Raw genomic sequence first — 23,546 nt, 5'->3', positions numbered from 1 at the left:
TAACTGTGAGAAACAAGAATCTGTAATACAACGGCAGTTTGTGGGGACCACGGAGCGCCAGAGCCTGGGCTAATCATGGCTTGCTGTGTGTTCTGCTTTGCTAGTTAACATGCAGAACCTGTGAAAGAACTCTCCAGAGGACGACCCCAAGCGAGGTTCTATCATTAATCAACTTCAAGCAAACACAGCAAAGAGACACCATGATACATGCTTGAAACTCCAAATTAATGCATATTTTTACAAACTGTCAATAAGGCAAGAAAAGCCCTGCCAGGAAACACAAACGGAGAGGAAAAGGCTTGCTCAACACAACAATATGATAAGAAAGCAGAGGCCCAATCAGAATAATAACGCTGTCAGCTGTAAACAAGGCAAAACATGAGGCCCGGCTGGTAGCGGCCACCAGGATGCACGGGGCTGCGATGAGATCTGCCAACTTTCTCATTATGGACTAGCGCCTGGTTCGCAAGAAGGGGACTGGGGGGATCACACAAACCCACTCCGATAACAATTGAGAAATGTTGTTCGTAAATCATATTTACAACCGATCCTTTGCAAATACAAATTACTTTCTGTTACAGGGCTTTTGATATGTAAAAGAACCATTCAAGTTCAAACAGTCCCATCTCTGGGACAGGCTTTGCAGAAGGGAGGATTCTTTAATTGACATTATCAAGTATTAGTAATAAGAGGTGGTACTGGGGATGGTTGGCTTCCTAAATAATTGATGCTGTATGCAAACCCCAAAGGCCCCTTGAACCATTTAAAAACAAACAGAGGAGTGCTTTGGACTGCCCTCTAAGACATGAGCCTTCAGAATCAATTGACTCTAAAATTAGCACAGCAGAGAGAGGGTTTGAGGGCCTCGGATGGCAGATAAATAGCTTTAAAAATATCAAGCGTCTATTCTTTAAAAACTGTTTGCAAAACAAAACACAGCAAAGCTGTATTCTAGTACATTTTACATGGGGCTCTCCATGTATTTTTAATTTTTTGAAGGCATAAAATACAGAAATGGCTACTAATTTGTAGAGCCCCCTGCAAACTGCAAATATAAGGTCCCTAGCTTGAAAACTGAAACAAGTGCTGTGGTCTTAGCATGGAACCCTGCTCTTGCAATGCACTGTACACCTGTGCAGTCACTCTGGTAGAATTTCCTATACTTTTTTGGGAAGAATTAGGATATTGATTATTGTTCCTTAAAATCAGAGAAATTGCCAGTAGACCCCTAATTGAGATCAGATTTTTGCTTTTGCCTTTCTCTTCCCATAGTATGTCTTACATTGTAGATAAAGCAGGGATTTTTTTTTTTTTTTGCAGCCTTGACAGTTATAATTTTAACAGTGATAGGGGATTCCTCTGTGTATTAATATTAGGCACTTTTCATTCATCCTTTTACTGTTAACATAAAGACCTTTTTATCCATTAATCTTTCTGTTTGTTGATTTACCTCTTTTGGATAAATGTCTAAGAATGGAATTGCTGGGGAAAAGGCCAAAACATCTTTATGGTTCTTATGATATTTATTGCAATTATTAATTTCCAAAGTGGCTGTACCTTTGTCTACTCAATCTCATCAGGACACCTAGTCATATTTAAAAAATATTTTGTTGCTTAGGTATAAGATAAATTGAGGTTAATATAAATTGTGTTTCTTGAACTAATGACAATGGTGAACATTTCAGGATCATTGTAGAGAACTGTTACTTCATAATAGCCATTGGGTAAGAATTTTTATTTTACTTAGCCACGTATTGAGGTTCAAATTTCATTTTCTATAGCAGCATTTTCTCTTCACTTTTCAAACTATCTGAAATTTTTTTTTTCATACTTAGAAACCACAATCTGATGGCATAAGATAAAATCAAGCTTTGTGGGGAGATAGGAGAAGAAAGAAGTCATAATGTTAAGTTCTTGTTCTATAGTTTTGGACTTTGACAAATGTTTTGCTAAGCTAAGAAAACATTAGATACATGGAAGGCTCCCACAGAACACAGTTCACAACATCAGAGAAATACTCCCCCTTCCTCCCAATACTGGCAGTGAAAATTCACAATTACGTACTATCCCAAAGACACAGAGTGCTAGCTCTAACCCTGTGGATCCCCAGCAAATACTAATGACTAGATCTGTGTGACAACCTGCCAACACAATCATGTTAGCTATTAATTTCAATTTCAGGACATTTCTCCAGACCCGCAGATATCTGAGTGGCAAATTTAGTGACAGAAGCCTATAGTGATTCAGGGGGTGAGCAGAATAGATTTCCATGTCAGGTAAGTTTCAGCTAAGACACAGACTCCGTAGGCTGCTGTGCTTCACCTACGGCACCTTCTTCCCCTGCAGACCCCTCCCCACCCCTGCTTGCTTTCTCTAGCACCTGCCTCCAAAGGCCTAACCAGTGAGTAGCTGCAAAGCCACACATTGCCCTTTCCTCCCAACTGAGTAATTCCTTGGTTTAGCCACTCTGGGAAGACAAGAGTTTTTAAATAAAGTTGACTAGTGTTTCAGGAGACAAATGCAGTAGAGTGTATTAGAGGGTCATGGATAAAGCAAGAATGAAGAGTTGAACTGCTGCAACGGAGCTATTAGCTGGGCTGCCATCCTAACAAGGTCCTGTAAGCCCTGCTGCAAAGTTCGATGGGAACCCTTGAACACTGTTTGCATCACATCAGGGTAATGCATTTTGGATAAGTATATGGTCAAAAAGACTACCGGTGTCATAGGCACAGGGAGTCTGCTGTTCACATAGTTACACTAAGCAAACTGAGCAACGCATTTTGACATCTTCATACAGTTTCTTTTAAAAATTATGATGACTGCTGTAAAACATTGTTTTAACTCCAGCATCACGGAAAACAAAGTTGTTATACAAATTAACTTTATAGTGATTTTATTTTGCACAGCAAAATTAGCATCCCCTTACACTGTTGCCTGGGAGGCTTGTATTTAAACATCGTCTCTTTTTAAACAGCCAACCTTTGTGTCATATAACAAGAACATACATCAGCTAACCCTCAGAGGTATACAGATTATGAGAACTAGTATCTTTCCCATTCGGCAACTTTAGACATTTTGCTTTAATGAGTTTTTATGGAATTTGCTTATATGCCAGTTTACATTTGCTCTGAACTTCTTTAATATCTGAGTAAATACTTCTGTTCTGAGAATGATTTAAAGATGAATCTGATTGTGATAACAATAAAGTCGGGGAGACAGCAGGTTGCTTTAGAAAGGATGAAACACAGCCGCAGCAGTGTGAAAGATAAACACAATCTGAAAATGTTGTGAAGGAAATGCTAAGAGACTGTTCATATCAATTAAAAATGATTATTGCCATGTTTCAAAGATCCTTTTCAAAGCACGTTGGGCATGAAATTCAAATGCTGGAAAATCAAATTTCAGATTCCCCTATACCCTCCAGTTATGTTGGCAGATAGCATTTTTTCTTTGTCACTAGATGCCAGTTCATTCTGTTCCTAATTGCTACAGGTCATATTTTCCATCGCATCACTCACATCTTAAAATAAGATGTTGATCAGTAATTCAGGAAGAATGGTAGACAAGAGGCCCGTTTGAGGAGCTGACACTACTGGAAATGCTGAACTGGCTTACTCCCTTAAAGTGGGCAAGAGTTTCCCGGAAACTGACTACAAGGAAGAATGTCCTTCCACACCACCCCCTGCAAATCGAATCATTTGGGATAATAAGGTTTCTTTTCTCTTTTGAAGCTCTTCCTGGGCCCCAGGGGCATCTCGGCCTTGTGGCTGGGCCGTTCCTGTGGTTTGCCTGATCCCGGTGCCATTCCCATTCGGCGTGGGCAACCGCTGCCCATCACTTCATTCAGTTGTATGTGCACTCGTTACACTGCCGTCTGCTGCTGTAATGCTCCTACTAATTTTCCTTTTGATATTTTAAGAGCAATCTATAAATCACGTCACCTTTCATTTGTGCCATCATTAATGCTTGGTAATAATGCTGCAGTCCTGCATTCTTGGTGAGGCTTATCACATAGAAAAGTAAACACCTCTACTCCCTGCTAGATTCAGCATGCCTGAAAGTTGAACTAATTACAAACTTTTGCATAGAGATACAAACTGGTTTTAGGAGAAAAAGGCAGTGTGGCTTAAATAATGGCCTGAGATGTAAAACAGGACAGGGCGGCAATAGTGCATTTATCTCCCGCTTTACTGTTGTATGCACTTTTAGGGCAGGATAAAACTATTTTTATGAGAAAGTTAGCAGATTGCCCTTTTTCATATGTACACTGACCTAAACATTTCTTTGGAAGCACAACCTTTTACCTGGATCCTAGGAAATCAGAAATTATAAAACAAGCCTATGCAGAGGTCACAGGAAGGCTTGTGCACACATAAAACAAAGCGGCTGGGTGGGGCCTGGCAGCCAAGGCTTTTCGAGTGGACAGTACTCACACGGCTTGCATAGGGGATCTGCCCGGACTGCTGTCGCTCTCGTTGCTGTTGGTATGCTCCATTGCCCCATTCAGTTCTTCCCGTATTGCGCTGGCTAAATTGCCCAGAGTGGGATTTCCCATGGAAGCAGTAGTGTAGAGAGGTATACTATTCTCAGCCATCGAAGCCTGCCGTCAAACCAAAGGAAAACTTGTGAACACACAGGGTTATGCAATAGAAGGAAACTGAAATCTAGGCATATTTAACATCAGAGCACTGAAGCAAATCCAAGTTTCTAAGAGGTGTACAAGGATTTTCCTTTAACTGTGACTGGTGGTATATGTGGGTTTTTAAAAATTGTTTTCATTTTAAGGCCTGGTGCTATGGTGCAGTAGGTTAGGCCTCCGTCTGCAGCACCAGTGTCCCATATGGGTGCCAGTTCTAGTCCTGGCTGTGCTCCTCTTCCAATCCAGCTCTCTGCTATGGCCTGGGAAAGTGGTGGAAGATGGCCCAAGTGCTTGGGCCCCTGCGCCCGCATGGGAGACCTGAAGAAGCTCTTGGCATCTGGATCTGCCCAGTTCTGGCTGTTGTGGCCATTTGGGGAGTGAACCAGCAGATGATGGAAGACCTCTCCCTGTCTGTAACTCTATGTCTCAAATAAAAAAAATATTTTAAAAAAATGTTTCCTTTTTACTTGAAGGGCAGAGAGAGAGAGAGGGAGAGATTTATCTTCCATTTGCTGGTTCACTCGCCAAATGTTTCAACAGCCAGGACAGAGGCAGGCCAAGGTCCGGAGCCCAGAAACCCGTCTCATTCTCCCACATGGCTGGCAGGGACCCAAGTACTTGAGCCATCGTCTGCTGCCTGGGAGGGTACACATCCTGCAGAAAGCTGGATAAGAAGTGGAGGAGCTGGGACTTGAACCAGGTATTTATGCATTTCAGTGTCTTAACTGCTACCCCCAAGTGTGTGCCCTCCCCACCCAGATCAAAGCTTGGCTTTGAAGAGCTAACTGGGGGACCCACCTGCCTGTGGGAAAGAAAGACTCAATTTGGCCCTGCTTGGTAGAGTCACATGGTTTAGACAAGGCTATCTGATATGAGGTTTATGTCTCAAGCCTTTTTTTTTTCCCCAAGAAGAACTGAACTGAATATTTCCAAATCACAGTGAAATATAATGGAATTTTCATTTCTTTATCCATTTTGATGACTCCACTATTGGATATTAGAGATTTGATCAGATTATCCTGGCTGCACCACTCAAATTTATGAGAACTTCCATAAACATTTACCTCCTAGATCCTATAGAAAAGGAAGAGATTATAGACTTGGAATCAATTTTCATCTCTTCCAATCATTTCTGTTTTAATGATTCTTGAATCTGCTTAGTATATTTTGAGATAACTGGTTGAAGGTAACACCACACAATCTTTCAGGCTCACACCAATCACTTGGGATTTTTAGAACTAAAGAAAAATTCTCTCACCAGAGGAAGCACTAAATCATATTTGGTGCCTAAGTACATCGATATTAAAGGTGACAAAAGTCACTTCAAATGAGTGTCAGCAAAAAAAGTGTGGAAATGAAAAAAAACCCTAAACTGCAGGGAGGGATACTGTTCACTTCCTGCTCTCCTGTGTTTGAATAAAGTACCCACCCACTCTGAGATGCAAACACTCGTCAATGATACCACAGGACTACAGTATCCATACTTGTTTCATTTGGGTAGTGATAATGACCCAGTGACTTTTCATTTTATTCAAGAGGACAGACTTTCAAAACTTTGCGGCTATAATCAGGCCACGATTTACCAAAACTGTCCTCCTGCAAACTACACTATGCCTGGTTTTCCATCCTCAAGGAAAAAAAAAGAACAATCGCAAGACAATCTGGCATGGTGACTTTAACTGGCCAATCATACTAGAGTCCAAGCTACTCTAGAAATCCTGGCACTGTAGAGAAAACATGATCCAAAAAGAAAAAAAAGCCAGAAATGCTTACTAGATACCAATTCTGTGTTAGAAAACCCGTAAACATTCACCTAACCTGGTGTTGGCCAGTGGACTGTTTCAACATTAGGCCCTCTACAAGCCAATGGCTTTTCCTTCCCTCTGCTTGTGAATTTGTTTAATGGCCACCTTTGAAAAAGTGGGGGTAGGATGTAGGGAGAAGAATTCTGTTTTTGTTTCCAAATGTGAATTTATTTTGAAGAATAGCAATTCTGAACACTTGCCACTCCCCTCCAGTTAGTCAAATAATTTGTAGCGAGTACTTTCTCTTGTAAATGCAATAAAGCATTTTTTTGGCAGAATACTTGCAAGAAGTATGGTTTTTTGTTGTTGCAAACTGCAGCTGGACAAGCATCTTAACTGGCTTTATGTGAGAAGGTACAGTACTCACACCTCTCCCGACCATGGAAGTTCTGAGACCACCAACCAAGCCTCTTTCTACTGGAATTACCACAAAGTCAGCTCTCACAAGTTACTTTTGCGACTATGCAGTCTGAATGAGGCAAAAGTGAGGCCATCACTAGATTGCTTTGTTAGCAAACTGTCAACCGACCAGACAAAATGTTTACGAGAATGTATTCACTGGGATGCGCTGTTCACCCTAGAGACAGGGTTAACAGTCTTGGGGATGAGTATTCTCCTTGGCTCTCCAAGTATTCTAGGTCAAGGCCATTTCTGAATAGGATGGAATCATAGGATATGGGCCCAACAGCCACAGTGGTGAAGGGCATCCAAAGGCAAGCAAACTTATATTGATCCCTTGGTTCACAGACAAGAAAGATGTAACTGAAGAAAACCAGCCTTGTCCCTTTATAAAAGGATCAAAGGGGCTGCAAAGAGATCCTGGAGTCTGAGCCTCAACAGAGCCCCTCGTGAACACTCTTTGTTGAGCAAGTGATCAGAGCAACCCGCCCAAGGTTAGACAGATTTTCAGCAAATGCTTATACCTAACAAAGTAGTTCTTTTTTGTAGCTGATAATCTCTTAGGAGCAGGTGGGTTACAGTTTTTATAATGGACTTAATTATATAAATGCTTCTGTGCACAGTATGTGGCTTCATAGCAAACAGGCACCTCTGCCAAAAAAAGAAGGTGCTTAAGTGATGGTGCGCAAGTCCGTAAGTACCATCACTTCTGGAACATTAACCACTCCGAGATCCTCAGGGAAAAGGCAGTCTATAAATACGGAGCTTTATGGTTACCCTTAGTTACTCCACTTTTTCAGAGCATAATGCAATCTGTCCCAAGTCCCATGTTTTATTTCTGTAGTGAATTCTGCTGTCCTATTTTATAAATTGTATATCATGCATTATGTTGCTCTAGTAATTTTTTAAAAGATATTGTTCCACTATTATTTTTACTTGCCTTAAAAAATGGAAATGGGTGATAATGGAAAGGAAGGCCTGCTGGTTGAATCTTTATTTAATTTGCACAGCAGAAAGTCGTCCTGTGTGACTGCTGATCAAGGATCCAAACCCACAGAGGAGGGGAAAACAAGCCACCCCTCAACTGATGAATCTGTATCGGTATTTGCCTTGCCTCATTATGGCCCCCAAGAACACTTGGAAACGTGCAGGACAGTGTTGGGCTACCACAGGAAAGAAACGGTGCAGAGGATGCCAAAGACAAATGTGTTCAAGAGGCAACACGAACGTTTCTCTAATGATCAAGTACACTAATTGAAATGAGTCACACAGTTAAGAGAATCCCGAGGACCGGAGGATCGTTGGGGTATTTTTTTCTGCCTCATGAATGTAAAAGGCACTTGTAATTTTAATATTATTCCAGATAGAGCAGCCTTTAAATGCACACTTCACAAGACTCCAGGGAAAATAAGTTCCTAATGAATGGTATTTACAGTGGCGGCATCTAAGCACGCTTTCATTTACTTTTCTAAAGTTACTGTGTAAATTACAAGTAATTAAAAGAAATGCAGAAAGTAGTTTCTTGTATTAAATTTGGTTCAGACTAAAAATAAATAAATAGAATTACTGAAACGCTAAGTTCAGTAAATTTGCCCCTGGAACCGAAACATTCTTGGGAGCCTTCAGACTGCTGGTGCTCGGTAGGACACGGGGCAGGTGCTCAATAAATATTTTTTTTTATCTTTTTTAAATTTATTTATTTGACAGGCAGAGTGGACAGTGAGAGAGAGAGACAGAGAGAAAGGACTTCCTTTGCCGTTGGTTCACCCTCCAATGGCCGGCGCACCGCGCTGATCCGATGGCAGGAGCCAGGAGCCAGGTGCTTTTCCTGGTCTCCCATGGGGTGCAGGGCCCAAGCACCTGGGCCATCCTCCACTGCACTCCCTGGCCACAGCAGAGAGCTGGCCTGGAATCCGGCGCCCCGACCGGGACTAGAACCCGGTGTGCCGGCGCCGCAAGGCGGAGGATTAGCCTAGTGAGCCGCGGCGCCGGCCTCAATAAATATTGATGTGATGGCTCCTAGAGCTCTGGCAGGATCTCTTTCTCCTCGTCCTGTTCCCATAATGCTGTGGCTCTCAACTATTTTCTCAGTACTGTTCCTTTTCAGACTCTTGTTTCTCCACGTGTGCCCTCCTCTCCTGCATTATGGCCCTTGGGACGGGCACAAAACATTGTATCTAAGAACCAACTTCAGCGTGCCGCAGCTCCCACTGAAAATGCGTGCTGTCAAATGTCGCACTTGTCTGTAGAATATGGCATTTAAGTATTATCGGGAGTCCCTTGACTTGTTGTCCAGAACAGCCTGGAGAGCATCCAAAACAAGGCGCTCTGGCCACAGAGACATCGCGCTCTTCAGGGGTACTTCAGTACCACGTTCAGGTACTTTAATGGAGTGACACTGGAATATTCCATTCACTGAAGAGGTGACTTTGCTGTGTAGTAACTGAGAAAGGCAAGAAATAAAAGGCTCGCTAGGCAGCAGGGCTGCTCCTATCTGGGCGTAATCTGCCTCCTGCTCAGAATCGGTGTCTCAGTTCCCTCAGGGTCATTGGTGATGTAACAAGTGCTTGGTTTGCAATGGGAAACAAACATTCTGTGCTGGGAGAGTTATGTAATCTTCCATAATCTGCTCGGAACCTAAAGAGTCGTCTTAAGCGCCTCTATTGTTTTAAAGAAAAACAGCGTACTTTTACAAAGTGAAACAAACCCAGCTCCTCCCCCCTGGACAAAAGACAAGATGCTGAAAGCGACTTTAAAAGAAGAAGAAATACAAAGCTCTGCTTTCGCTTTAAACCCGTGAACAATAGAAGGTCATGTGATGCAGTGGCCTATCATCCAGCACATTAATAGCTGTGCTAGAGTAATTACACTTGTGGTATTTTTGCCTCAAGTGAAATTCTGAAATAAGAGGATGGAAATTATGATACTGCTGATAAATATTAATAAGTGAACTTTTAATTTTTTTGCCACAATATTCAAAATGCTAAGCATCCCGCTAATGCTGAAGCAGCCCGATGTGTTTGCCTCCAGGGAGTACGATGCTTTGTGCACTTAAGAAAAAAGTTTAACGGAATTAAAATTTAATATCTAATTAGAGCGAGGCTAATATATTTTGAAATGAGTGGGGGAGACATGCGCCTCTGCTGCATATTCAGGACGGCCATTAATCTTACCTGTAAAGCTGCATTGAGAGGTGTGCAGTAGGCGTGGCTGCTCTGCATGTTTTTAATAAGGGAAGGGTTACTGTATAAGAAAAAGATAAAAACTCAGAGTTAAATGCAGTCGACCCCGGAGTTCCTAGCTAAGTTGTTTTAAGCTGCCTGGTAGCCTTCCAAATCAGCAGTTTCCCCATTAACATAATCAAAAGTTGGGCTTTTCCTCCTCTCTCCTGTTTTACGGGGCCGGCCTGGGCGGACACCTCTGAGGACGGAGTTTGCTACTCAAGGACACTGAGCGTAGAAGTCTGGCTGAAGTAGCAGCGAGCCTAGGTACTCCCTCTAGAGAGCTGTCTGCAATTTTTTACCAGGCGCCCTGCTCCAGCTGGAAGTCAGGGAGGTGGCAGCGGAAGTGAGCTGGAAGATCCTGGGTCTTTAAGCAGCGTCCTGGTCTGGACTCTAGAATGACTGCTAGAGGGATGGCAGGAGGCTCTTAAGCTCTCCAGGGCGTTGTACTTATTGCCAGGAGACTGCACAATCAGATCTGGGAGGTGTGAGCACATTGGGTGCTGTCTCTGTCACCTGACCAAAGGAAGCCAAGAGACCATTGCTGAGAAAACTTCTAGCTCAGTGAAATAAAAATACTAGAGAACTGTACAAGAGATACTGAGGGACAAGAATGGCTTCCAGTAGGAAACTGCCTGCGTTTATGAGTAGCCTCGTTACTTTCCTATGCTGGGAACATTGTCATCATTCATTTCATTACAGTTATACTCTTAGCCACCTAATAAGAAATTTACCCCAGTAGATACACGTGTTAATTCTATAAACAAGTATTCCTTTTTATTTGGAGGAATTAATGGTTACACTAAAGTGCTTAGTGATAGGGTCGCTGTAAGCTGCTGAATCCAAATACAACCGATATTTGCATTAAAGACGTCAAAAAAGCATTATTCAAAGGCACTGGTGTTCCAAAGAGAAACAAGAGAAATACATGTACAAATCACACCATTTAGTTTCATTGCAGAAAGCTGTGGCACTGCTACTTGGTGAAATGCAAAACTACATGGGATGAGTCAACCATGCAAAGCCAAAGCAACAGCAGAAAAAAAAAACAAAAAGCAAGTAAAGGCTCTTACTGTGCGACAAGCTCGTCAAAGTTTTCATCGGGGCAGTATTTGCGAGGACGGCCTCGTTGAATATGGCGGCCACGTTTAAACTCTTCATCATCAACTGTCCAAAAGGACCCAAACTCATCCTCTACTCTGATAAAGCACTTATGCAGTGAGAGGTTGGTGCGAATGGCACCCTGGGATAGGAGCAGCAGCAAAGGAGATGAAGTGGCAACAAAAGGAGACGGGGTTGGGGGCAGAACAGACATCCAATACAGGGAACAGGAAAAAGAAAATAAAATGCAATAAGCATAAGCCAATGGTTTGTGAGGGTTAATATGCATTGCCACCTAAAAGCTACTAGCATGTGATGCAACAAAGACCAGCAAGCAGGGCAGGGGACTGGTGGGTATACAAAACAGGAGGGATGAAATGCTTTTTTGCTTCCCTTAACTGAGACAACGTGAAACCACTTCTTTGGTCTAACACCATCTAGCAGCCAAAGCCTCTACATTATACTTGTTAGCACAATCCAAGCTAGGCTAAGAAGTTCAAACATGGTGGACGTACCCACTGATCTTTTGTGGCCTTCGTTTTTGGAATTCTACTTCATCCACTGTCCATACTGCCCCTTTAACGTTTTCTACTCGCACAAAACACTTGTGAAGACTAAGATTATGACGCACTGCATTCTGCAGCAAGTATAAAAGAGAGAACATTTACATTTTCCATAAGAAAAGACTCCAAAAACAGCAGTAAATTCAGCCTAACAGTCCATATTCTGTAAGCCCATCCCCCAGAGCTGGAACTGCCACCCCCGTGGAGGACATCCTTGTAGCTGAGGATGCCCTTTCCAGTGAAAAACCACAATCATGACTCCATGGCACGCTGGCGTTTTAGCCCAGTCTGACAGTATCTAAGCAGCAGAAATATTTTATAATAAGCATACAAGCCCAAAATCAGTTTCACTGTACCAATCTGAAATATTACTATGACTTCCAAATACAGAAACTTGTAAAGCGTAAAATTGTCCATTTTAAACCCATCTACCTCCCATTTTGTAAACAGAAAAAAGGTAGTTTGGGTTTTTCTTTTAAATCATTTTTAAAAATGGCATTAACACTGCTAAATACAAGACAGTTTCTGATTTTAAATATTTCCATGGGTCTTATTAAGAAGAATGCTAAATTGGATTTTACCATTGAGATTATTTCCTCTTGTAGCCAACAAGATCACTATCCACCCATCAAGCTATGTCTTACCTTCCCGAATCATATGAAAGTTGGCGCTTACTATGGATAACGATCTTAATTAACTGAGTAAATGCCACAGGAACCAATGAATAGAAAGAACTCTCAATGACAAAATGATGACATTCCTGCGGTTAATGGTTTTCACTGGCACATGTTTCTTTCTTATGGTTCAGAGAAATTTCTAGTCATCCCTAAACTTAGACCTTTGACATCTATAATCCACTAAAGACGAGGATGTGCACTCAAGGTTTGCGGGCTTTTAGTGTGTCCTCTCTCCTTTGAGGTTCAGAAAAATCCACCAAGCCTTACTGGGCAGAGAAGCGAGCAGAGCAGGGCTTGCTTTCTTTGGGCCTGGCTGGTTGAACTTACTGGTCCGGGCTCAACATCAGACATAAAGCTATGACAAAGGGATTCGTGTCATTTACTTGAAATTTTCTTCTTCTCTGGAGTAAGTAGGGGATTCACTGGAGCACAAGAAGTTGATGCACTCACATCACACCTCACCTATCTTGCGAGCCTCTGCTCAACTCCAGCAACAGTGCTAATGCGCTCATTTTGCACCTGTTCCCTTCTACCACCTGTAGAATCTCCTTCCTGGTTTAGCCTTGAAGTTGGCAAATCCTGATGCTTTGAAAGATGTTTCCGTGTTTGGATAATCACAGTTGCCTGAGTTTTCTTTTCTGATATGGAACATTTAGTATTACCTGGTGTCATGAACTGCTTGCAAGCAGAGTCCACAGGAAAGATTCCCCTAGAGTTTTTTATAAAGTCAGCATATTTGGGGTAGGTTCAAAATACCCAGGTGACTAATAAAGGATACTTCTGATTGCAGAAGGTTTAATGGATTTGCTTACAAACAAAAGTCTCTAAAACTGAGAACATTTGGAGTGTCAGTTACACCTGACTGGTCAAATTTCTTTGCATATACATTTTTAGGCTAGGCTTGAACCATTTTCCTTTTTTTATATCGTACAAAAACATAGTGTGGGATGCTGCAGGACTCTTGTTATCACTTGGTGCAACACTGGGGAGGCATAAACAAATAAACCCTTTAAAATTTCCTTTTAAAAATCCAGACAGCATCTATACATAGAGCAGACACAACTGGGAAAGAAAGCAACACCGCTAAGCCTAATCATGTTCTAGTGTTTTAAAGTAAAGTACCAACATGAATAGAACCGAAAGAGCTCTAAGGAGCCACTTCTGATAAGGACGGCTGCAGACCTGGCTGAATAAGACAGCCGTGCCAGTAAAGACGCAAAGTCAAAACTTAAGTTTTGTTTTCCACAACTGCACATCGAAGCAGAAGGCAACGAAAAAATCAACAGTTTTCAAGAAAGATGAGTAAGCTCTTTTCAGTCATGACTTTAGCTGGGCATTTCATCTTTTGTCTAAGAGCACAGTACAAATAAGGACACGTAGAGAAAATTACACGTATTTATGAGTCATTAAGTACTTCATCTAGGGTTGTTTATATTAATGACACTTTTCCTGCAGTTTGCAAAAATGGAGAAGTTAAATCTGAAGATCTGAGCTTAAGTATTATATTTGCAACTGGTAATTATTTTTAAATTTGATCATTTGCTATTTATAAAAGGCAATTTGAAGAAAATGTCTGCTTCATGCGTCTACTACCTGAATTTTTTTAAGCATTCTAAAGATTCTTTCTTTGTATTTTATCTCCCAAGGCAGGCTAAGGGGAAAGAGGGAAGATTTTGAACACAGGCATCCTTCAGCGCCCATGTGTCTTAATGGAAGCAGGAGGATAATTTGGGCCATAAACTGATAAATTAATTCTATGGTTATGTGCATTTTTCTTTTAAAATGCTAATTTGTCAAGGATTTAACAAAAGAATTGTGTGCTCTGGTTTTGCTTTTGTTTCTCTACCATATAAAATAAAAGGCATTTATTTCAAGCAAATCAAGTGTTCTTGGCATCCTGTAGTAAATACCTATCCTGTTTACACTAATTACATGTAAAAATATCTTAAGATCTTTGCATTCAATGTGTCTAAATGTTTTGGAGTTTAGGGATTACAAAAATTTCAGGTAAAAAAAATACAAGTGTCAGCATGTACTTGCCCTCTTTTATATGCAAAAATAAGACACCAAGGTATTCAAAGTGGGAAATTTCAAACACTATTGCTTATCCTAATCCAACGGGATACATACTAATGGAATCTATGAATCAACTACTGAACTGGGAATGAGGTGTGCCATGTGATCCCAATTATTGTGGGCACCCAACAGATAACGATGGATGTGAGAATCAGGTTTCATAACTTAGAAGCATGCATGGACCTCTGAGGGGCAGTCTCATGATTTAATCCAATGAAAGCTGGTATACATGCAAGTACCAGCTGTGGTTAAAGACCTAACAGTATGAAGTTGGTGGGCAACAGTATCATCTCCCTTTCCTAAATACTGCAACCAGAAAGAGGTAATTTTACTGGTTGTTCCATCCACACATCTGATGCCAGTGTAACGAGAGTCTTCCATCCAAGCATTTTAACCACAGTCAGACTATTTTCCCAAAAAAATAGGGGATACTTCGAAAAGTTTTGGAAAATGGAATTAAGACAGTTCATTTGGGTGCAAAAAACTTTTGAAATTCATGAATAGTTTTTTGTCATAATACACATTTTCCAGTAACTTTTTGAAATCTCACATATTCCTATAGATTGACCACTTTGTGTGTATCCAAACCATATAAATGTAACTTCCTAGTAGACCAAAAACCGCATCTTATTAAAAGCAGACTCTGCTATAAAAGTCAAGACCCAGGATGGACCAGGCCTGACAGAAGGCTTGCTTACCTTCCACGTGGCTGCGTTGCGCCGGAAGTAAGCAAACATGCGTGTGAACCAGTTATAAATTTCATTTAGTGTTAGCTGCTTTTCTGGAGATTCGAGAATGGCCTGTAAAGCACAAAGCAACAGCAGAAGATAATTTATGACCAAATCAGCAAAATTGTTATTATACAGTTTTTTGAAAATATAAACTGTGACTCAGAGCTAAACCTTAAGAAAGGTTTCACAAAATGATCTAAGATTAATGGTTGTATTTAACAGTTCAATAGCAAAATTCAAAATGGAATTATCTAATTGTTTTGAGTTTTTATTTCTGTTTCCATACAGAAATATTAATTTATTAGTCATTCATAAAGCAGAATCAAAGAGAAATGCAAAACATTTCACTAGCTGATTAAAGCTCAGTAATTATTTAGAGCTCAGATTAATTCTAGGGATCAGAGATTACTGTAGCTTGTGATAATTGACTTGCCATCTTTAAACAGGCTCATTTTCACTGTTGTGTGAAATGAATTTCCTAATAATCACATCGTATTGTAATACTTAATCAAAAGCAATTATGTTATATATTGCAGTTTTAAAAAACCTTATAGAAAAGGTTTTAGCATGCTTGCATACTAAACGGTTTTAAATCTACTTCATCAATATAATATATCCACGTACACGTACACCTTTTGATATAGTTTCACAAACCGCATTATTTACTTACCTGCCTAATTAAAGATGCATATGTAAATGGTGGTCTAACTTCTGCGTTCTTATAAAATTCTTGGTTCTGCGCAATATCTGCTAAATAAGAATCATTGTCCTATTAATTATCACTTTTTAAAAAGAGGCTGATCAACAAGAATTGCAGATTATACTTTGACACGAGGCAAACATGGAGTAGCTACCTGAAGAAATGGGCACGTTGTATTTGTCTGAGTACCGCCTGCGGATGGGCCCCACCGTGTGCATGCTGGTGGTGGTGATGACAGAGGGGCCTTGGGTGACGGGAGTGAGGGGGGCGGTGGGGGTCGTTGGAGTATGAGGTAAGCTCTGTGGAGAAGCCTCTGATGCGGACTTGGAGAGCGTGACGCTTGACACCAGATTCAGCTGCGAGGGAAAGAACACTGATTAGGAAGACCTTGAGGAAAACACAGTAACCAAGAAAGCAAGAGTAAGACAGTGGACGCCTGGCAGTGTTATTTTTCTAAGTAGCTATGTCTACAATCAACCGAAAAGCAAGGCGAGTGTGGAAACAATTCATTTCAGTATTTACTCTGAGAGGCTTCTTGCATTGTTCTCCCCTCTTTGCAGTGAGACAGGTGTTTTCCGAAAGCTGCTAAACGGGTGTTGACAGACACAGAGGGGTTACCCAGCCTAGTGAAATTATGAAGCTCTGCAGCACCGACGGGTCTGTAATCGTGACATCTCACCTTCTTTAATAGCCTACTAAGCATGCTAAGCCTCCGAGAGGGAGATGGAGTTCTCAGAGCCACCAGCAAAGACAAGTATTTGAGGGAACACCACTTGGAATGCATTTCTGTTGGACCTGGGCAGTCCAACAGAAAATAACTTTCTGTTCTGGGCTGGCACATCTGAAAAGCCATTTTTACTTAATTGTAATTAAAATTAAACCCTGATGAATCAAAACAATGTCACGTGACCTTGTAGCTACCACACTGGACAGCACAAGGATAAACTACTCAATTCCAGCATAGAGATTTCACTGATGATGGGAATGGCCTATATCTCATATTAAATAGATTGAAATGATGGCTTATCAGGTCTGTGCCAATCAGCTGGCAGACATTGGTATTTTAAAGCTTTTTGTGTAATCTTCATTAGCCTCTATCAATATAGGATCAGAATCTATTCATTTTAAAAGGTGGCAAATGAGAAATCCAGAATTGTTAGGTTTAAAAAAAAATTTCCCTTTAAATTGTGAACAGGCTGTAAAATGAAACAGTCTACATTAAGTAAGGAAATGAGTATTATTTACTAGGAATAGTATTGAAGAAAATGAATGCTATTTTGATTTATCTATTTTACCTTTGCCTTCAAGTGCTATTTCTATGAATACTAGAAGGAATAGCCCTTTTTCAAATTTTGTTGCAACAGAAATATTATGTTAAGCCTGGAAATGCTGAAGAACCGTTTTTAGCGTATTTGTTACCATTTGCACAGAATTGTTATCTTAGATACATAGAACCTCCCCTAAATCCACGAATCTTCAGCCCTTCGTAACCTTGTCTCACTGAGGATTTTGCATTCCCGTAAGCAGTCGGGATTTCACCACCGCTACATTCAGTTTGAAGTACAGGCACTGTTTGTGTAAGGTACTCCAAATGAGATTCCTCTGAGACCACAACCAATGAAGAGCTTCAAAGGGTTCCACTGGTGGAGACGATTCTTACTCCATACTCTAATAGTGAAAAGGCCAGCAGAATCCTCAATGAGGGGAGTTCCAAGGGAAGAAAACGACAATCAAATATAGCTGAGGAAATATTAATGGGAAGTGTAAACATGATGCTGGCAGTCGAGAACCTTGAGTTGTGCTTTCCTTCTTATCTTCAGCCTGGATTGTTCCCTGAGCAGAAACCGCAGACCTCAGTGCGGAGGAGAGCAGGCTACGGAGATGGCACTACCTTCACAGATCCCCCAGCAGGCTGGGCATATGCTCGGAGCTGCTCTTTTCAATCGAGCTGGCAACCTGACTTCATGGCACACATTCGCAAACTAAGTGCTAACAACAGTGTAGCGGGGCAGTGCTGGGGAGCCCACCGACGGGAGTTGGGGCTGACCCGGTCTTGGACATGGGCCTTCTTCACTGACCAGGCCCGAGAAAAGTACGAGAACACATCAGCACGAGCAATGGGTTGACAAGACTCATGCAGAAAGGTCCTAAGCACATAACCTTTATCATTCAGACGCTGCTGTGGAGTCACGGAGATCAGTTCCAGAGTCCTGGTTTAGAACACCTGCCACTTGGTGGTTTCTTTCCTTTCTCATACCATCGCTGATTTGAGGTGTTCTTCCCCACATTTTAGAGATAAGCAAACTGAGGCTTGGAGAGATTAAAAAGCTTTCTCATGTTCCCAACTCAAACCCACAGTCAAACCGCAACTTGTGTGGTTCTTGTCCAGATTGATCATCTTATACTTGGTTAATGGGAAAAACAAACACTAACTGGTTTGACTTCTCTGTGTGCTCATTTGTGAAAAGGATTCAATGACTAGCTATTATCTGTTACAAATAACATTCAAAAAGTATTACTGAGCAAATATAAGTCAGAAGGTCCTGTAATAATGGAAACAGGAATAAAACACATGATTGATATCCTTGAAGAGCTCACCATTAAAAGCAGAGATTGGTCAAAGACAAATGTACACGATAACCACAAAAATATTCCCAGGACTGATTCCACTTCTTGGCTTCTCTTTTCAGCTTAAGAACAGGATCCTAAACATTGTGGCCACCTTAAAAATGTAGTGAAAATTAGCTATAAATGTCCTTAACAAATATGGAGGTGGGCATAGTGAGTATGCCACAGCTTGGGATGCCCACCCCTATCAGCGTGCCTGGGCTCAAGTCCTGTCTCTGCTTCCGATCCTGCTTCCTGCCGTGTGCGCACTCTGGGAGGCAGTAAGTGATGGCTCAAGTACTTTTGTGCCTGCCACCCACATGGGAGACCTGGATGGAGTTCCCGGCTGAAGCCTGGCCTGCCTCCCCTCACCTCCCCCCATCTCCCTCCCCACCCCCAGCTACTGCCAGCATGTGGGGAGTAAGCCAGCAGATCTCTCTCTCTGCCTTTAAAGAACATGCACGTCTGTTCCAGTTTTGTGAGGAAGATCACCACATCTAGTGTGTCAGAAATAAAGTCATGGCAACATGAGGCTGGGGCAGACTCATTTTGGGGGGTACTGATATCTAAGACCAACAGACAAATCCCCAGTATCAATCAAATGCAAAAAGAATTTGAGTCTTGTACATTTTTACAAAGGTCTCAGCACTAGGACTATTGCTACCAACAAAAGTAGCAGAAAAAAAAAATCCCTCCAGGTTAGCAGTCGACAAGGAGAAAGATGAGGAAGAATCTTCTGGGTGCTTTGGCACCTAGGTAGTGGAAATAAACACTGAGCCAGAAGAGAGCAGAGGGGGTTTACCAGGCTTGACAAATGACACCATGATTCACACCCACTGCTGGGCTGTCTCTAATAAGCCACAGAGGAAGCAGCCAATCTCAGCTAATTACCAGATAAAAATGTATTGTAAGGACTCTAATTAGGAGACGCGGATGGAGGTGATCTAATGATTAAATGCTGCATTCGGGTGACCCCACCATCCATGTGCAGTGGTGCAAGATGTCACTGGAATATTTTGTAGAAACAGTAATTTTATTTCGAGGAGGGGAGGCAGTAATATTTGTAATGATGGCTATGAGGTAAACTAATTAAAAGACAGTTCCTGGAGGAAGAGGGTGGCTGAGAGCAGCTGTGGCCATTCCAAAATCAAGTGCCAAGTCTCAATAGAGGAGCTGCAGTCAAGTGGAAAATTTCTGCCTGACCTCTGCCCTCGCTATTAATTTGCAGGAAAACTAATGACACATATACATATTCCCACAAAATTGTTCTAATTGCTAATTTGCCAAAGGAGCCAAGATTCCAAATTAAACATGACTGTAGTCTGTGAGGGAAGGAAGGACAAAAAGCTGTAAACTCCAAATAGTGGGTGCTTTGCCACACAAAATCATTTGAAGGCTGAACCAACAAGTTAATGAAATGTCAACCTTGTCAACTGCTATAGAAGTTTCTTAACTTTTAAGCTTTCGTTTGATGATCATGTGCTTGTCTTGAGGAGAATCCATCTTCGGAGAGGGAGAGGAAGGGAGAGGGAATGGAGCCTGCACGGGGAAGGATTCAAAACAGGCTTTGTGTGCCAACCAAACCTGCTCTTTTAATTAAGTTCTCTCTGGAAAAAAAAGTGGACCAAAAACATTAATGACAGATTTAGAACAAAAGAGCACATCGGGAACGGTGTGGGTTTTGCTATAATCTTGAAATATTCATCTTAATTGTAAACTATTAAATCTTAATAAAATCATCAATTAGAAATGAAAGCATGTGTGCTTCGTGTGTCTGTCGTTAGGGTTTTAAAAGATTATGTTTTCTGGGGCAGGGAGCAGGAAGGGACTGGACTGGGAGGTTTCTTTTCCTGATGGAAAGCCTATTTTTCTTACTGTGTTCATTTTCTACTTAAAAAGAAATTGCTATGTTTAGAATAGTTAGTAACTCTGATATTTTCTACATGGCAACTTTCCATCATGTGATGATTTCAGCAAAGATAATCTCTTTGAAACTCTGGCCAAAAGTTAAATTCTTATGTCACTTAAAATTGCCGGAGGCTTTTATTTTTTAAATTTATTTGGGCTTTCAAGCATCATCTTTCCCCTCAAGTCAGTCACAGAAGGACTATCTTGGAAATCTTAGCCATCGAACTATTTGAACTCTATCAGCTACCCAATATTGGGCTTGATCCTTAAGAAAAAAGAAAATTAGTCTCTAGTTTTTAACAGTAATCTCTCGCCCATTTAAAGATGAGTCACTCACATTAAAAAAAATAAATAAGCCACTGATGTAAACCCCAGACAGAAACAGACTTGTTGTAAGTATTCCCCTAAGAACTCATTTTTATTTTTGTTTATGCTCTTGCCTCACATGAAAACTGATTCTGAGAACAAAAGACAAACACGAAACCAAAACACCAAGGGACACGGCGGCATTGTAGGGACTTTCAGGCTCCCAGGACTTGTTTTTCTACTGTTGGTTTTACTGGCCCAAGTGGCTCAAGCCCTGCTTGCAGTGTATGGTGGCATCTCTAGGCATGAATCACCGAGTTCAGAGACGGCCTTTCTGAGGCTGCCGGGAGGTGACCAGCCCGGGGGTGGACAGGAGGGTGGGTGGCAGCTGGACGGCCCTGGGGAGGAGCCCTCCTTTTCCTATCTTGCTTGGCCCTGCGGAAGACTCAGAAGGTGGCGCAACTGGCAGTGACACTACACTACAAACAAAACCAAAAAAGCTTGTGCTGAGCTGACGAGGGAGAGACTCAAGGAAAGCCAGTCCATAAAGCAGCGTTTGTGTGTTCTGCTTAGGAATCTCTCTTTATGACTGTCTAATATTATTTCTCCAACTCGAAAGCAAGGCCCCAGCAGCCCAAACGATTGGCCATTCCTTGAAGAGTTAAAAAGACCCCTTTTTTTCAGAGGGTGGTGCTTTGTTTTTCTAGTAGCTAAAAACAATTTCAGAGCAGCCCTAATTGCTATGGTTAGAGTCAAAGAAAATGTGTAAAAGGGAAAATCTAATACTGCATTTCATTCCAAATATGTTTTATAATATTTTCATAACGAAGGATACACTACCCACACCGTAATTACCTGCCCACCGAATGTGAAGAATGTGGTTTCTTCGGGATCAAGAGCTTGTTCTCTGATGTGCAGAACTACCCTAGAGCAAGGCCTGCACCTCTTGAACCCAGTACAATGAGCTATGATTTACGTGTTTCCCTGACATAATGGCAGTGAAACTTTTTAAGAAATCTTTAACTTAATGAAGTCATAGCTCAGACAGGTTTCTTGTTGTTGTTGTTGTTGTTGTTACACCTCCTCTTGAACTCAGCAAAATCTCCATGGAGACATTAACCTCCTGATGTTTACTTTCAGGATGTTCCCAAGTTTGGAACAAAAGAATACTAATTACTTTCATTAGGGCACTTTACTATTGTCTTGTTTTTTGCTTTCACTTCCCTTTCCATAGAGAACAGTAGAATCTTTTAAGACTTAAAAACACAGCAATTTTAGCACTTCTAAGAAGAAGTGCTTCAAGAATCGCTTTTCCGCTCCATATATACAGCTGCTAGAACTTACTGCTGCTCGGTAGACTTTTCCATATCCTTTCCATAGAGGGCCCAGCCTTAATAAAATTACGCATGAGAAGTTGATCTTAGCTGATCTCGGCAAGTCCTTTCCTTCCCCCACACTCATCCTCTTGACCCATCTTCCCTCCCAGCATCCTTCCTCGCAAACACAGGTATGCAGACCTCACTTCACCCAGGGAGGGATCCGTGAAGCCCAGTCCTTACTAGTCATCTTTCAGGTCTCAGCTGACCTGCCCCTTCTCCCAGAAGGCTCCCATTCCAGGTCAGCTGTCTTCCTCACAGGCAGCACAGTCGGTGGCCAGAGACTGTGTGAGTATGCGTGTGTGTGTGTGTATGTGTGGCTATTGGCTATGCTGTTCCATGGCTATTGGCTATGCTGTTCCACAAGACCCCACGCACCTCCCTGGCAGGAGCTCTCTCAGTTGATTGCTCTTTGTGTTCAGGAGGGAGCGTACTCAGTGAATGTGTGCAGAAGGAACAGCTGGATTGTTAATGCGGGAATCTGCTACCCACAGAGAACCTGCACTGAGTCTGGGGTAGGATTCTGAGAAGAGTTTTTTGAGGTTTCAAAGATGTGACTGTGGCGTACCGGGAAAAGCCACCGCCTGCAGTGTCAGCCTCCCACATGGGTGCCAGTTCAAGTCCTGGCTGCTCCACTTCTAACCCAGCTCTCTGCTGTGGCCTGGAAAAGCAGTAGAAGATGGCCCACCTCCTTGGGACCCTGCACCCGCATGGGAGAACCAGAAGCAGCTCCTGGCTCCTGGCTTGGGATCGGTGTACTCCAGCCATTGTGGCCATCTGGGGAGTGAACCAACAGATGAAGACCTCTCTCTCTCTGTAACTCTGCCTTTCAAATAAATAAATAATCTTAAAAAAAATAGAAAGATGTGATAGCCAGCAGGAAGAGACACTCTTGGGGGAGCTGGATGGACAGGAAGGCTATGAACCCCCATTTCCAGGGCACCCCACACTTCTGCATAGCGTGGGGTAAGCTCAGATCCGCATCTAAACATTTGGGCACTGTCCCAAGATGAGCATATCCTCTAACTCTCCAAATCTGAACTTGAGTTCCACAACAGGATCCAGAAGACGCATCCTGAGCTGATGTAAGAGCCGTGCAAGAACGTTCTGGCAGTTTCCCTGGTCGGAGGATTGGATAAAACGAATGACACTTACCACCCAAATGGCATTTAGTGAAAGACAACGTTTACAGCAAAGCATTCTATCACTTAGTGACTAAGAATTTTTAAATAAACAACGAGGTTCCTTTTAAACAGAAATGGAAAAAGAAAAACTTCATAAACTTACTGGCAAGGTTGTAACATGAAAGTCCCCATCTATGGTTAGATTTCAATCCCAATGACTGCTTGTTGCAAATCACAGATTCTAGGAGGCTACTCATTCAAACACACGCCAGGCATTCTATTATTTAGGGTGGGATAAATAAATCTCAGGCTA

At 41.9% G+C, this 23,546-nt stretch overlaps 1 protein-coding gene across 30 annotated transcripts in view; it reads right to left on the bottom strand.

Annotated features, from left to right (window-relative positions):
- FOXP1 (forkhead box P1) overlaps positions 1 to 23,546 on the bottom strand; it is a 465,689-nt gene that overhangs the window by 5,211 nt on the left and 436,932 nt on the right. For 20 of the 30 annotated variants that reach the window (XM_070050577.2, XM_089305428.1, XM_089305427.1 and 17 more), the window contains 6 exons: positions 16,067 to 16,268; positions 15,883 to 15,962; positions 15,180 to 15,281; positions 11,681 to 11,802; positions 10,017 to 10,086; positions 4,434 to 4,600 (listed from right to left, as the gene is read on the bottom strand). In XM_070050577.2, coding sequence (XP_069906678.1) covers positions 4,434 to 4,600; positions 10,017 to 10,086; positions 11,681 to 11,802; positions 15,180 to 15,281; positions 15,883 to 15,962; positions 16,067 to 16,268 — 743 coding nt within the window. Of the gene's footprint in view, positions 1 to 4,433; positions 4,601 to 10,016; positions 10,087 to 11,137; positions 11,308 to 11,680; positions 11,803 to 15,179; positions 15,282 to 15,882; positions 15,963 to 16,066; positions 16,269 to 23,546 lie in introns of all 30 variants that reach the window. The other 10 variants (XM_051852212.3, XM_070050583.2, XM_070050590.2 and 7 more) reach the window with 2 other exon arrangements.

Source organism: Oryctolagus cuniculus, chromosome 10 (assembly GCF_051225735.1).
Source record: "Oryctolagus cuniculus isolate XC-2025 breed Fujian yellow rabbit chromosome 10, ASM5122573v1, whole genome shotgun sequence".
NCBI lineage: Eukaryota > Metazoa > Chordata > Mammalia > Lagomorpha > Leporidae > Oryctolagus > Oryctolagus cuniculus.
Note: the sequence above shows the minus strand (reverse complement) of the source record. Positions and strands in the feature narration are given on the sequence as shown.